This window comes from Coturnix japonica, chromosome 19 (assembly GCF_054131305.1).
Source record: "Coturnix japonica strain WE chromosome 19, WE-NBRP24, whole genome shotgun sequence".
NCBI classification, from domain to species: Eukaryota; Metazoa; Chordata; class Aves; order Galliformes; family Phasianidae; genus Coturnix; species Coturnix japonica.
The window spans coordinates 10,699,177-10,715,025 of NC_140681.1; the positions used below are offsets into that span (position 1 = coordinate 10,699,177).

The window sequence follows — 15,849 nt, forward strand, 5'->3', positions numbered from 1 at the left end:
AGGTGGCCACCAAACGGGCACAAAGGCACAGGAGCAAACAATGCCCGGGCACCAGCTTGGGCACAGGGTGATGGCAGAGCCCCACAGCCCCTCAAAGGGAAGGGATCCCGGTGCCCTGCTCCCTCATCGCCCCACACCCTCAGAGCATTCCTGTCCATGTCCAGTGGCTCCATCAGGGCTGTTAGCAGCCCCCCTGCCCCCCCTACCACATTGGGCCCAGCCTGAATCCCACCGCCCCGCTCCGACCCTCCCAGCCCCACAGCAGAGGGCAGTGCCCCGCTCCTCCTCACACAGCGACCATTTCCCCTCGCTTCCCCGCAGCGCTCAGCTCCATTTTATAGGTCTGCTCTGTCCCAGGGGCATCGCTGCTGCAGCGCAGCCGCTAATGAGGTTATCCCCGACCACGCCACCGAGTTCGCCATGGAATGAGAGGGAAAGCGGCGTTAACCCCTGTGCTGCCGGCACAGCGCTGCGCTGCGGAGCATCTTTGTTCCAAAGTGGTCCCAGCGGCGAGGAGCCCTCGCCTCCGAGCATCCCCACACCTGCAGAAGCAATGCAGGTCCTCGTACACCCCGCTATGGAGCCGGGATCGGGGGAGCAGCCCCAGCTTTGCTCACGCTTTGTCTCGCAGCAGAGAGGGATGGCGGATGGCAGAGGGACGGCAGCCGGGATAGGGGGCGGTGAGCGCCGCTCCCACCGAGCAGCCCCGCTCTGTTCACCGTCCTCGCGAGTTCACCCCGCCGTGATGCTCCCACACCGCCCCGAGGGGCCCCACATGGGATCCCCACAGCGGGGGGAGCGGAGCAGAGACACCCCCCCCCCCCCCAGCCCCCATCCGCTGCCGACCCGGGACACTACGGGCACCACGCGCTGCTCCCCGCCCCTCTGCGTGCAGAGCGTGGTGCGGACAGCAGGGGGAGCCAAAGCACCGCGATGTGCCCGCAGCCCCATCATATCGCAGCCCATCATCCCATCCCAGCTCCATCATCCCATCACAGCCCCATCCCAGCTCCACCACTGCCTTCAGCTATGCCAACCCACCCTGGCATCTACTGCTCCCCAGCCCTCCTCCTCCATCCTCCATGCACTGCTCCGTGCATCTGCTCTGTGGGTGTTCATCCCTTCCCCATCTCTCCCTCCAGCCCCACTCCTCTCCCTCCCAGCACACTCCCCCCCTCTGCCCCCTGCCCTGTGGCTCCCAGCAGCCATTACCCTCCTCTCAGCCCCACACCCCTCCAGCATTACCATCTCCTCAGTCCCTATGAGCCTTTTTCCACCTGGCCTTCCCTGGCAGAAGCCCTGGAACCACCCTAAGGCAGAGCTGTGAGCATCACCCGTGGGCACCACATCCACCACCAGACAGTCCTATATATTGCCCTGAGAGTGCTGGGGCAGATGGGAACACGGGCAGCATCAGTCAGCCCCCAGCTGGGGGTGCAGGAGCCCTGTCACGTCAACCAGCCTCTCCCCATTGCTCAGAATTATTCAAAACACAATAAAACCGAAGACCAACTGTCCCCATTCCCTCCCATTGCCCGGGGACGGTGCCGGAGGAGCCCCATCCCATTCCACAGCGTGCCACATCGGGGCAGTTCACCCGTCAGAGCTGATTAAAAATGATAACGATAGGAAACACTGGGCTCGTTGGGGGCTACCTCCAGGCATCTGGTTACTGAACCAGGCAGGCTGGTATTTTTAGCCTCCACTACAGAAGATCCGGCTCTGTTTAGAGAGAGGAGTCACCATCCAGCACCTATGTAGGACACACGGTAACCAGGGGCTGCCCCTCCCGCAGGATTTCTAACCTGCCCCCACAGCCCCTTGCCCAGGTGCCCCCCATCCTCTCCCACCGCAGGGCTCCCCTATTAACATCTCTCCCTCTCATTAGCTGCTTGGCCTTTATCCATCACTCCCCTCCCAGCGGGATTCCCATCAGCTGGGGGCACCAAAAAAGAAAAAAAAAAAAGAAAAAGAGAAAAGAGGAAAAAAAAAAAAAAAGAAAGAAAAAAAGGGAGGGTCTGCTGCCCTGTGATAGACAGCGCTGCCTAAACATGGCGCAGCACAAAGGGCTCGCACAGCTTTTATTGCTGCTGAGCCCCGCGCCGCTCGCTGCCTGGAGCGCAGCCTGCCCTTGTCGATGGCATTTTGCAGCCCCTGATCCCGGGGTTGGGCTGCCCGATCCCGGCTGTGACAAACAGGCTGGAGGGCAGCGGGTCCTTCGTTGTCAGTGAGGCGGTGCCATCTGTTCTGCAGGCGCTGCCCGGTGTCACGCTGCTCCGCGGCAGAGCTGCCAAAGGGCCCGCACCCACAACGGGACCCGGCTGCGCTCTGATCCCCGGCTCCATATCGGCTCCATATCGGCAGGAGGGATCCATCCAACCCCCTCCCTTATCCCCCCCACCCATGTGGATGAGTCACTGAGGTCTGGGGGCTGCGGTGGAGGCTGCCCAGCCCCATAGAGCCCTAGTGAAGAGGCAGCAATGCAGGGCTGTGCGCTGGGGGCCCCGCACCGAGCTGCATCGTGCTCTGCTCTATTGTGGGTGAAGGGATTTGTCAGCGGGGAGATGATGAGTCTCTCGGGGCTGCCCTGCACCCCCACCCCCCCAAAGCACATGGCAGGGCGCAATGGGGCTCAGTGCCACCCCCCACCCCCGCTGAGCAGCCCGTGGTTCCTCAGCCGTGCGGTGCTGTCAGGCTCTGCACATCCCGAGCTGTTGACCCTGTGAGCGTGTGTGGAAGGTGCCGGGTGTAACCCAGCAGCGCTTGGCACACGGAGGGAGGAATATCCTTTCACTGGGAGAACAAGAAGAGCCCTCTGATGGCTGCCTCGTCCCTTGTAAACACCAACTTCGAGAGCATCAAATTACAGCCGCTGTAGAGGCTCAAAACAAGATGGTAATCAGGAGCGCAGGGAGGCACAGGGCACGGAGCAGAGGGGAGCAGGGGCCGGGGGCATTGGGGCCGTGACACCGCAATAGCCCAGTGCTCACGGTGGTCCCAAGGCCGCAGCAGAGCCCCATCCCATCCCAACCCAACCTGTCCCATTTCAACCCATCAGGGCACCCGTGATGGGCAGAGCACCGCAGAGTGTCTGCAGCCCCAGGAGGGCACGGTGCGGTCGCTGCGGCTCTGAGCTGCACAGCACAGATGGCCCCACGGCGAGGACAGGGCAAAGCGAGCCAAGGCGAGGGCTTGGCGTGCTGCTGCCGCCCCCCCCGTCCCCGCCCTGCCATCACAGCTCATGGGATGGAGCCGTGCCCGCAGCCAGAGGCTTCTCCCCAAGCAGCCGCACAAAGCGCCGGGCTCGGCACCGGGGGAAGCGTCGCATGGGGCCGAACAACGGCGGTGCCCGCAGCTCAGCCCGGCCGGGCGCGGCTCCCGGGGCCGTTCAGCTGCTGCATCGCTCGGCTCCCGCTTTATTTAAGCGCTGCTCCCCGGGACGCGGTTCACATTGCGGCGCTCTGTGCCCCGCGGCCGCACCCCCCTCCGCTCTGGTTGTTGCGGGGCGGCGGCACCGGGGGCTGAAAGGAGCCGGCAAAGCCCCCCCCCCCCGTTTGTGTCCCAGCCTTCGCTCCTCACTCCCGGCGCTGGGGCTGCGGGCACCGTCCCGGCCGGGCGCGGCTCCAGCTCCTGCCCGGCGCCCCCGCCCCCGCGCAGCCCTTTCTTTCCCTCCCAGCACCGGGGATTTGCTCCCCATCCCCCCACGTCTCCCCCCTTTTTCCCCGCTCCGACTCTCTCCGCCCTGCCCTCCCCTCCCTGCCACTTTCATTTCCCTCATCCCCCCGCCTCCGGCCCGGGCTGGGAGCTGAGAGCTCGGCGGGGCGGATGGGAGGAGGAGAGAGCACCGCACCGCCCCGCACAGCGCCCCGCACCCCCGGGCCGGCTCCGCGCTGCCCCCGCTGCGGCAGCTGCCGGGGAGGGGCGGGGGGGTTTGGGGAGGGGGGGGAGCGGGCGGGGCTCAGCTGCGCTCCGCGCTCGGGATCAGCTGCGCCGCGCCCCAGCCGTGCCCCCCCCGCTCCCCGAGGAGGGGCCCTCGGCGACGCTGCGGGATCGGGGCTGCCCGCACTGCCCCGCGCCCAGACAGCGCTGTCGGATCGAATGCGTCTTTAAAAGCCCCGATGAGCTGCTCGTCTCCGTGCGGGGGACGGAGAGATTCGAGGATCCGCCAGAATCTCTGGACGGGGGAACCACAAGGCAGGAAGGCAGAGAGATGCTCGCAATTATCATCCGGCCAAACCCTTCCAGCATATTGCAGCCATAGCAACAGAGATGGGCTGTCCCAGCCGGAGTCTGCAGTGCAATAAAGGGAGAGAGAGGGACGCAGGGAAAGAAAGAGCCGTGCGTTGCGCCGGGCAATTTCCGAAGGGGTTGGCACAAACAAACAGCAACTGGAAGCAACTGGAGCCGATCCCCCCGCTCCCTTTGTAATGCTTTCTGACACAGATTCCCTCTCCGCGGCTGACTTTGCAAGTTTCCCCATCCTCTCCCCTCCGCGAGCGGCTTCTCTTCATGCGATTGAATTATACACGGAGAGGAGGGACGTGCTGGAAATTCTGGTTAAAAAAAGAAAAGGGATAAAAAATAGTGAAAGGTAAAAGGTGCGGATCTGTGCAGCCCGGCGCCCTCAGGGCTCCTCCTGTTGTGCAGCGGGACCTGATCGTGGGTCAGCAGCGGGAGAGCGTCTGGATTGTGGAGCTGCTGAGAAAAGGGCTCTGATGGGGCGGTGTGGGGCAGTCAGACCGTGCCTGCAGCATTCCCATGGTGGGCACATGGCCACATCCCCTCCACCCTCCGACAGCGGCTGCTGCTGTCCCAGCACGCAGCACCCACGGGGATGGAAGGAGACGCTTTCGCTTCCCTTCAGAAATGTCTTATTTAGGGCCCAGGAACAATATATATATATATGCAAATCTTGCAGGGATGGGCCTGGGAGGCTCTAAGCAACCTCACCCCTTCCCCCATTTCTGTAGCTGAATCAGAGCAGCAGTGGGACAGAACCGCAGCTCTGGATGGGCACCGGGGGCTGCGGGATGGGGTGCGGGCGCACAGAGGGGACGCGGGCGTGCAGGGGAGGAGGGCTCCAGCTCCCGCAGCCGGGTGGGAGGAGCGAGCTGTCACTTTTTGGTGCTGGGCAAACCCAGCATCGCTGTCGCAGGATCGCTGCGATGAGTCAGGTTCTGCCACGCGTTCCTCCCACCCGCCCGTGTCCCGCTGCGTGCCGAGGGATGAGCGCGTGGGTGCACCGAGGTGCTGAGGGTCTGCGATGTGCCGAGAGGGGGGCAGAGCTCCCCGGGACGCGGGCTCGTCCCCACGCTGCGTCCCACCTCCTCCTGCAGACAATGAGCCCCTGCCCTGCTTCCCGAGTGGCGGCAGAACAAATAAAGCGAGCACCATATGGTGCCAAGCCCCGCTGGAAATGGGGCCAAACCCAGGACGGAGGGGGTTGGCAGCTTCCATCGCCATGCTGTGAGCTCCAGGTGAGGGCACATTTCGGGTGAGCATCGCTGAAGCTGCTCCTTCAAGCTCCCCCAGAAAGGCACGATCTGCGTGTCCCCTCCCCACCGGCATCGCAGCACCCGGAGCTGACCGCAGGAATCCTTCCCCCATAGAGGACGGAGCAGAAAGGTGGGTAACCACCGGACCGGCACTGGGCCTGCCTGGAGGTGACACCCTGCTCCCTGCCATGGCACAACACTGTGATCCTGGCAGCTGGGCACCCAGCAGTCCCCCAGACTTTGACAGACCAGTGGGCTTAGCAAACAGGCACACACTGGGACCCCCTTTGGTAGATCAGGGCAATGCTTGTGCTTCCACCCACATGCTCCCCGTTCCCTCCGCAATGGCCGCAGAGGGAAGCACTTGGCTGCCCTCCAGGCCGACCTGAATCAAAACTTGGATGTCCTGAAGGTTTTGCAGCCCTGGGGTTTGACTCTCTCCCTTGCTAATGTGAGCGGATCATTTGCACCTGAGTCATGCTGATGAGAATCGGGTAAGTTGTGCAAGCAAAGGAGTTTATTGAATCATACACAAAACTGCTGGGACGATAGTGATCACACAGGACCAGGAGCAGCACACAGCCCCCCCATCACCCTCCCATTGGAGGGGGTCATGCAGGGGCTCACAGATCTGCCCCAGATCGCAGCAAGTCATCAGCCCTGGGGAGTGCCCCGCAGTGATTCCACCCCTGGGCATGAAGCAGACATGAGTTCTGTTGTGTCCTGCTCTGATTTCTTGGCACTCTGTGATTATTACATATCGCCAATGTCAGGCATTGGGACAAACAGGTCTGCCCTGTCCTGCACAGGGTGGCTCCCAGGGAGCCCCACAGAGGGTCCCTGCTGTGATACCGTGATGCTGCCCTGGGTGAGGACACCCATGCTCATCCCAGCCCCAGCTCTCCCCCCACTGACTCACTGTCCCTCCACATGTTGATAAACAGATAAAAAATAAAACAAACCCATACAATGGGCGCATTGAAGTTGTGTGGCTGGGCGAAGAACGCAGCAGCACCCAGTCAGATGGGGAACCTCGGTGTCATTTCTCGCTGTGTTATTTCAGACGTGGGAATAGGCTGAGACAGGGACAGCCCACAAGGCATAGGGCCGGGCCCGGCAGGCACCCAGCACTGTACCCAGAGCCCACGCCTGCAGGAGGTGTGTGCAGGATCAGGCCCAGAGCAATCTGTTCACATAGAAGTGGGCGGTAAATGAATGGGAATGGGAGAACATCCCCTCTGGCAGCCCCCAGAGCGGGGAGCAGAGCTCGGAGCCACTGTGAAGGCTCAAGCCCTCTGTGCCATTTCATCGCTGCTGCTCTGCGTCGGATTTCCCAGGAGCCCTGCAGCCTCAGCCTCATTAATTATGTAAATGAAAAGGTGTTGCCAAGGCACAGTCCCTAGGTAGGATCCCCATGGCCAAGGCCGGTTCTGGAGCTGCCGGCCGCTGCCCCTGACTCGGGCCAGCGAGGTCCGGGAGCACATCAGGCAGGATGGATGTTTGCAATAATTATCCAGTCATCCCCTTCAAGTGTACTGCAGCCATAGCAACAGACAGATGTTCTGTCCCAGCCAGAGTCCGCAGCGAGCTGGGGAGAGAAGCACAAAAATTAACCCATTGAAGCCCAGTGTGACACACAATCCTCATTATCCTGGGAGCGGGGTGACCTTTGGCACCCCTGGGAAAATACCAAGAAATCAGGTTAAAAAAAAACCCCAATCCTAAACATTCATCCCTACAGAAAAGGAAATAATAATCGCCTCGTTGCCCACTCAGCTGCTGTCTCGTTGGAGCTGGGAGGAAGGAGCAGCATCCCATCCCACAGGGCTCTGCCAGCACCCGGCCCTGCAGGACGTGCTGCTGCAGTGATGCTCACACTGCAATGAACCACCCCCCACCCACCTCCCGACAGGCAGGGCCACAAGAAGGAGCATCCTCTGTCAGTGAACAGCCTTGTCTGAGCGTTCCAATGTGAGGAGGTGGGATAGAGGCGGGCTGGAACATGGCTGGCACTTAGTGCCCTGCTGTCCCACAGTGCCCTGACCTCACAGCACTGCAGGCAAAGCCCCTCCAGATGTCTGCAGCTGCAGCTGGAGAGCACCCACAGTGTGCATTGCAGAGGACAATGGGAACAGGGGAGGATAGCCCACGCAGATGCACCTATAGAGGAATGAATGACACCTAGAGGGAAGGAGAGCCGCTCCTCTGGGCCGAGAGTGCAAGAACCCACAGCCCTGCCCTGCTCTGAGCTCACAGGAACACCGGTTCACCTCCCAGACCGCACAACTGTTTTCAATGCACATCATTTCCCTGCTACACAGACGGTGAGGGCTCCCTGCACCTGCCCCCTCCAGCTCTGCTCACACCACGTCCACGCAGCCTCTCCTGGTCATCTCCCCCTGGCTGAGCTTTTTCTTCCTCCTGAAGGACAAAGAGGAGAGCAGCAAAACGTGCTGACCCCGAGGTGCAGTGCTGTATGCAGAGTGCAGGCAGGTGCCAACTGAGGTCCTCACACAGAGCTGGGACGTATCCCAGCCCCTGCCTGCTCTGCCCTGGCACCTGGTGGGTCTCTCAGTCCTACCTGAAACTGCTGCACTTCTGCTTTCCTTTTTTCCCCCTTTTTTCCTCCTATCTTTCTTTTTCCCCCAAGCACATCAATTGAGCACTCACACCGATTCCCAGAGCTCTGAAGCTGGAGTAAGAAGGTGGGAGCAACGCCTGTTATTCCCATCAACCCCAATTCAGTCTGTAGCTCCCACTCCCCTGCTTGCCTCAGTCCCAGGCAGGAGACACCAAATAATGTTTTGGTGCTGCGACACGGACAGAGATTCAATGGGCTCCAGAAGGAATGTTGCGCTCTTTGCAGCCTACCCTTAGCTTATTATCTGACCTGGATCTAAATTAGGTTTTGATTAAAGTCAGGAATGGTTTCTACTTGGAAAAACCTCAGAGTTGGCACTAGTGGAGAATGAGAGCTGCTGTGTGAGGGATGGACCAGCAGTGATGCCCAGTGGGATATCCCAGGGGTGATCCCAGGGAGCTGCTGACCTCCCAAAGCCAAACATGGATTTACACCACTGGTTCCTTCCTAGTTGTCCAATGCAGCGCTGCAGTTTGGTTCTCTTCCCTTCCCATGTCCATTTCCTGATGGTCCACAAACCTCTCCCTCTCCGCATCCACCTCTGCCTTGTGGCTCCCACCAAGGGAGCTGCCCAATTGCCCAGGATACCGTTCAGTTGTGACATCTGTTTCAAAATACAACTAATCCCCCTGAGATTATTGGTTCCAAAACATCACGGTGCCCACCTGGCCAGCACGGCACAGTGCTGCATGGATCAGGGCCGGCTATGGAGAGCGGCTGTGGGGTCGGAGCAGAGGGGAATGCAGGAGGCAATGGGATATCGCTGGGTTGGATCCATCCATGCACAGTGCTGTGCCGCCCCGGCCCTGATAAACATCAGCACTTCAAAGGAAGGCCGGAGTGCCATGGCAAGGAATGAAATAGCCACAAAGGAAGCATCTTTCTGGCTCCCGATGGTCGGTTCCAGGCTTATCCCCTGCAGCATGTGTGTTTATCTCCCCTTTTCTTTTCCTGAAGCCCACACTGCTCTGTGCCCCTCCTCCCAATGGGGACCCTCACTTTGCCACCATGAGAAGAGACCTCAAAGCTCACACTGTTCACCTTCCCTACATGCCCCCTATGCTGCAGAACCCCTGTGCTCATCTCCCATTTCAGCCAGCCCTCCTTCATGTTTCCAGCAGAGTATTTTCTGGGTGTGACAACCTCTAATTCCCAATTCCCTCATTTTTATGTCTCTTCTGGTGAGAGAATGATCATAAACCAACACGACAGCCCACAGCCTGGGGTACCCTGCGTGGCAAAGCTTTACAAAGAGAAGCGATGCCCTGTTCATATGAATTGGCAGTGAGTGAGGACAACTTTCAGAGCTGGAGCAGCCCCGGACTGGGCGTTATCACATGTTTGTCTGCAAAGGAGCCCTCAGCAGATCCCCAACAACAGTGTCTGTCATCCAGAACTGAGAGTCTGAATGCCAGCGCCACCAAACATGCTTTTTGCTTTCTTTTTTTTTTCTTCCCCTTTCCCCTTCTATTTTTAAGGACAAGAGCGGCCTCAATTTCATGCGTTATGATCTGGCATGTCATGAGATTACCCATGCGGTGCGAGTTTAAAGCCTTGTTGGACCCATGTTGGATTGAGATCCAATGCAGCGAGCTGAGCACTGGGCCCATGTGTGAGGGGTCCTCCCAGAACTCCACGCAGGGTTTGGCAGTTCTCAGGTCCTCCCACGGGCAGTGCTTCCAATGCACTCCTACTCCTTCCAATGGCACAGTCCTACCCACACACCATCCCATCCTGAGCTGCTGCAGCCAGCACTGAGCAGCACCTCTTGTAGCTGGGAAGGTATCAATTCATCACAGGGGAAAATAGAATGGGAAACGGTCCCTACCCTGAGCCGTGCCCACAGGACACCCATGTGCTGAGCCTGACCTCGCCTTTGCATGAAACTTGGCCATCGATCCCAACCATGCAGAGCATTTTTCTCTTTTCTGCCGTTTCCACCCCTCCCCAACTGCTCCTTGCAGCTGTCCCATGAGTAAAGCTGTGCTTCCACGGCTGACCGAGGCTTGAAAGGATGTCCATCTTATTTTTAGTGGTCAGCAAAAATACTGCAGAGTGTGAGCGAGTTGCTCGGGGCACTGTGTGCAAAGTGCCTTTGGGTAGAAAATCCCAACCTGAGACTTCCTGCACTCCCCATGTCCCACCCCATCAGCGTCACACCGGGCTCTGCACAACCCGGATGGTGGCACTGCGAAAGGGCTGAGAGCCGACCAGAGACCTAACGGGGTAGAAAGGCTCAATGCGATTCACAACGGTGCATTTCAATCATTAATTTCAGTGCTTCAGTGTGACAGGCAGCCCCTTGCCGTCACCGCACCGCCTCCAGAGTGGCGAACCCAAGTGTCACCTCGGGGATGCGTCGGACGGTGCGGGGTCCGACGGTGCGGTGCCAAATGCCCCCGCCTGCACCTCTGTGTCCGCGTCAGTTCCCTTCTACAGGCTCAGATCCTGCTCCCACCCCCTCTGCTCAGCCGCGCTGCTGCTGGCACGGGGCAAAAGCCAGACACTGCCGCATCCTGGCACTGCACACAGGCGTGGCACTGACGGGCACACACCTGGCACCACGAGAAGCACGGCCCACGCGTGGCACCGCGTGAGAAATCGCCGGTACCGCTCATCCCGTTCGCTGGCGGAGCGCTGCCACCACCAGAGACCATCGGGGGCAACGGAGCGAGGACGAGCGGAGCCCGGCGTGCGGGGCGGCGCCGGGACCGTCCCGCTGCGATGACCCGGCCGGGCCGGTGCGTGCGGTGCAGCGCGGGGCCGGCCCGGCACTACAAGAGCGGAGCGCGGCCCCGGGAGCCCCGTGACACCCCCGCGCGGGGCCGGGCTCCGGTCTTTGTTTCCGGCCCCGGGGCTGACAGCGCCGTGCCCGTCCCGGTGGCGGCGGTGCCTCGCTCCGAGCAGCGCTCAGTCCGGCCCGGGACCGGCGGCTCGGGGCGGTCCCCGGCTCGTCCCCCCTCGGGCAGCTCCAGGCCGTTCCTGCGGGCAGGGACCTGCGGCTGCCGCTGCCCCGCGGCTCCTCCCCGGCTCTGCGGCTCGGCAGGTGCCCGCCTCCCCCGGCCCGCCCGGCCCGCGGCCCCGCCGCACACGTGCGCCCTCGCCCCGCCGCGCCGCAGCCGGCCCCGGCCCTTTGTCTGGGGCCGACACCTGGCCCCGCGCCCCCGGCCCGGCCCCCGAGCGCCCCCGCCGCCGGCCCCGCCGCGCCGCCTCCGCCGGCCTCGGCCGCCCCCCGGCCCGGCCCCCGGGCGCCCCCTGGGTCCGGCGTCCCACCGCGGCCGGGCCGGGCCGGGGGGCAGCGCGGGGCAGCGCCGGGGGTTGGGGGGGGGGGGGGACACGGGAGGGTCGGGAGCGCAGCGCGTGCCCGCGGCTCCGGGCCGACTGCGGGGAGCACGAGGCCGGGCGGGGCGGGGACGGGAGGGGAGCGGCGGCTCCGGGCCGGGCGGGGGGCAGCGGGACAGCGGGACAGAGCGGCTCCGGGCCGGACCGTGGGAGGGAGGGGGGGGACCCGGCAGCGGCGGCGGCGACGGCGGCTCGTCCGCTCTAACAGGTGGGATCCCGCTGAGAGGAGGAGGCGGCCGGAGGGGGCGGAGGAGGCAGGGACGGGCGGGCGGGCGGGCGGAGGGAGGGAGGGGGACGAGCCGGAGCCGCCTGTGATCCTGTGACAGGAGCGGCTGCTGCTGCCGTTGGCGCCGCCGGTGCCTCCCTCCGCCCGGCTCCCGGGTCGCTGTCCGAGCCCCGGAGCTTCCCGTCGCCGCGGCCCCTCCCGGGCATCGCCCCCGCGCTCCGTCCCGGGGCTCCACGCGCCTCCCCGGCTCCGCCGCACATCGCACATCGCACAGCGCCCGCCGCACCGCACCGCACCGCACAGCGCGCACCGCGCACCGCACGCCGCGCCGGGACAGGGCGCGGGGCCGCCGCCGCCGCCGGGCGATGCCGAAACCGCCGCTGCTGCTGCGGGGGAGCCGCCCCGGGGACAGCGAGCTGGGGCGGCAGTTCCGGGACTGGTGCCTGCGCACCTATGGGGACTCGGCCAAAACCAAGACGGTGACCCGGAGCAAGTACCAGCGCATCGCCGAGGTGCTGCAGGGGGGATCCGGCTCCGGCAGCGGCTCCGGCGGGGGGGAGAAAGGCAAGTTCCAGTTCTGGGTCCGGTCCAAGGGCTTCCGCCTGGGAAACGGCACCAGGGAGGCGACGAAGATGGGTCAAGTGGTGGTTTATGTGCCGGTGAAAACGGGAACGGTTAGTGCGCTCCGTGCCCGGGGGTCTGTGTCTGTCTGTCTGCCTGTCCGTGTCTGTCTGTCCTCCCCGGGGGTGCGGGCGGGGAAGGGAGGGGGTGGGGGGCGGGGGGGACACCGTGCGGGCACCCCTGGGTCCCCCGCCCGCGCCGCGCCGGCCCCGTCCCGTCAGCACCGGGCGGCCCAGCCCCGCCGCGCCGCCGGGAGCGCGCATGCCCCATGCGGGGCGCGACGCGGGGCCCGGCCGCTCCCGCAGCCCCCGGGGCACCCGCCGCGCCCCGACCCCGCCGGGATGCGGATGGCGAGCGGCGCCCGCCCGGAGCCTCGCACCCCCGCCCCCGTCCCATCCGGCGCAGCCTCCATCCCCGAGCGGGCGGCGGCAGCAGCGGGAGGGGACGGGAGGGGATCGGAGGGAGGAAAGGAGGGGGGCAGGGCGGCGGTGCCCCGCGCCCATCGCCGCCGCCGTGCACCTGCCCCCGCGGGGGGGCGGGGGGGACCGCGCCGCCGCCGCCGCCCGCTGCGGGCTCCCGCCCCCCCCCCACCCACCCAGCCCCCCCGCCCCGTCCGATCACGTTCGCCCTGCATTTCCCATCCGCCCCACGGCCGGAGACAGGTTTGCAGTCAAGGGCAGAGCGGCGGCGGGGAGGGGGCGCCGGCAACACCCCCCCCCCTCCACCAGCCCCGCTCCTCGTCCGTCTCTGCCGCGCCCTGCCCGCCCCGGAGCGGAGCGATCCCGGCCCGCTGCGGTTCGCCCTGCCCCGCCGTCCCGCTGCGCTGCCCGCCCCGCGAGGCCGCTGCGGCCGCTGCCCGGGGGGTGCGGGATCGGCAGAGCCCGGCTTAGTGCAGCCTCCCCCCTCCCCGCGCCCGCCCGTCCCGGGAAACTCCCCCGCCGGAGCCTCATTGTTCGGCGCCCCGCCGGGCTCGGGGCGCACCGGGCCGCCCTCTGCCCCCCGCCCCGCCGCGCCCGGGGCTGCCCCGCCGCCGCCCCATTGTTCCCGTCCCGAGCGCTCCCCCCCGGTTCCCCGACACGGAGGGAAACGCGCAACTTTGGCGGATCCACGGCCCAGCGCGTACGGGAGCGCCCCGGCCCCGCCGCCCCCGCTGGGACCGGCCCGTAGCTACGGCCGGGGCTGCTCCGTTCGGCCGGGCACAGAAGGGCTCCGGGAGGGATTTTTTTTTCTTTCTTTTTTTTTTTTTTTTTCCTGTCCCTCCCCTCCTCTCCCCGCTGCTGCTGCTGCTGCTGCTGCCGCTGCTCTAAAGGGTGCAGTGTTTTCTGTGCACACACAGACTCCAGCATTGATGTGGCTGGAGGATGCTTCCATTGAGGGCAGCCCATCTGTGGCAAATGCTTCTAAACGCACTATTTACCTCCCATCTGGTCTGCCTTATTATTGGGGGGAGGGGGAAGGGTCATTATTTCTCCTTTTCCCTTCGTGGTGCTCAGAGGCTCCTTTCTTTCTCCCCTCGCGGCCCCCCTCCCCCATTCCATGCCCCCAAAAAAATTCTTGGCGATTTTTTTTTTCCTTCCTTTTTTTTTCCCGTCCTCTCAGCCCTCCTCCTCCTCCTCCTCCTCCGAGCGCCGCCGGGAGCCAAACCCCATCCGCACATCCCGCGCTTCCCCAGGGTTCCCCCCATCTCTCCATCCGTTCCATCCCACACCATCCAAATGCTGCAGAGTCATGGCACCCCAGAGGCCGCGCTGGGCTCCCCCAGCCCCACCACCGGCCAGACGTCCCCTCCCCTTTGTCCGCGGCGGAGTCCTTAGGGTCAGGAGCTCCTGCAACCCGCTGCCAGGCTGCTTATTCCCAAAGGGCTTCATCCGCACAGATGAAGTTTCAGCCAGGAGCTCGTTCAGGCCCCCCGCATCTCCTCCGCCACAGTCCCTGCAGGCTACAGATAGGAGCTACACCCATGCTCCGTACAGCCAGCCAACAAAAAGCAGGCATGCCCGTGGGGGACGGCTGGATTTATTTCCGAGGGGCGATATCCGCCTTTCCCGCAGCCTGTGTGCGGTACCTGCCCCGAGCTGGGACCGGCAGTGCCGTGCAGAGCTGCTCCCTGGCTGCAGGGAGGAGCTGTCAGCGCTCCCCCGAAATCCTCCAGCGCTGGGGAAGGGGTTGCTATCTCCTCTCCTCTCCTCTCCTCTCCTCTCCTCTCCTCTCCTCTCCTCTCCTCTCCTCTCCTCTCCTCTCCTCTCCTCTCCTCTCCTCTCCTCTCCTCTCCTCTCCTCTCCTCTCCTCTCCTCTCCTCTCCTCTCCTCTCCTCTCCTCTCCTCTCCTCTCCTCTCCTCTCCTCTCCTCTCCTCTCCTCTCCTCTCCTCTCCTCTCCTCTCCTCTCCTCTCCTCTCCTCTCCTCTCCTCTCCTCTCCTCTCCTCTCCTCTCCTCTCCTCTCCTCTCCTCTCCTCTCCTCTCCTCTCCTCTCCTCTCCTCTCCTCTCCTCTCCTCTCCTCTCCTCTCCTCTCCTCTCCTCTCCTCTCCTCTCCTCTCCTCTCCTCTCCTCTCCTCTCCTCTCCTCTCCTCTCCTCTCCTCTCCTCTCCTCTCCTCTCCTCTCCTCTCCTCTCCTCTCCTCTCCTCTCCTCTCCTCTCCTCTCCTCTCCTCTCCTCTCCTCTCCTCTCCTCTCCTCTCCTCTCCTCTCCTCTCCTCTCCTCTCCTCTCCTCTCCTCTCCTCTCCTCTCCTCTCCTCTCCTCTCCTCTCCTCTCCTCTCCTCTCCTCTCCTCTCCTCTCCTCTCCTCTCCTCTCCTCTCCTCTCCTCTCCTCTCCCCTCCCCTCCCCTCCCCTCCCCTCCCCTCCCCTCCCCTCCCCTCTCCCCACGCCCCCAGCGCTGCTCTCTGCAGGGAATCCCACGCCGGTTTTGGACGGATGCGCTCGCTGGGTTTTGGTTTTGCCTGGAGTAGCTCTCCAATGGAGAGATAACTTAATAGGGATTTTCTTCAGCTGCTGATAATTCGGTGCTCCCCTGGTCTTCAACGCTTTGGGCTGGTGTTGTGGGTGGATTTCATTTCTTTCATGCATGCAGTCAAATAATTTGAGCTTTTTTGCTCGACAGCGAAGCGTGTTCTCTGCTTTAATGCCATTCTGCTGCTTTCCCCAAATACTCCCGAGCTGGTGTGCTGCGTGCTTTCTCCTGGCCGTGCAGAAACCTGATACCGCCCATCCCATGCCTGTTCTCCTGCATAGTGCGGGACAGTCCCACGGATAGAGGGGCTGAGCAGAAATAATAACCCGGCTGGGGGGCAATGGGGGTGGGGGCACCTTTGGGCTGCACCAAGATCTCCGAGGTGCCATAGCCTGAGCTGGATGAGAGGTGCTGAGCGGTGGGGATAAGGGCATGCCCCCACCAGGGCTGGAGCCACTCCTTAGAGAGGGGAAAGGAGAATAGAAATAATAAGCCCCGCAGCAACCAGGTGGAGCGGCGCCTTTTGGTTTCTGCATCCCGAGCTGGCTTGTGTATTTTCAACGCATCTGTAGCGAA

General features: G+C 63.5%; 1 protein-coding gene across 1 annotated transcript in view; it reads left to right on the forward strand.

The window, feature by feature from the left end:
- Positions 1–11,795: 11,795 nt before the first annotated feature.
- The window catches only part of NOL4L (nucleolar protein 4 like), a 49,103-nt gene continuing 45,049 nt past the window's right edge, over positions 11,796–15,849 (forward strand). The window contains exon 1 of the mRNA XM_015881883.3: positions 11,796–12,378. Within this exon, the coding sequence (XP_015737369.2) occupies positions 12,070–12,378 (309 nt within the window). The 5' untranslated portion in view covers positions 11,796–12,069. The remainder of the gene's footprint in view (positions 12,379–15,849) is intronic.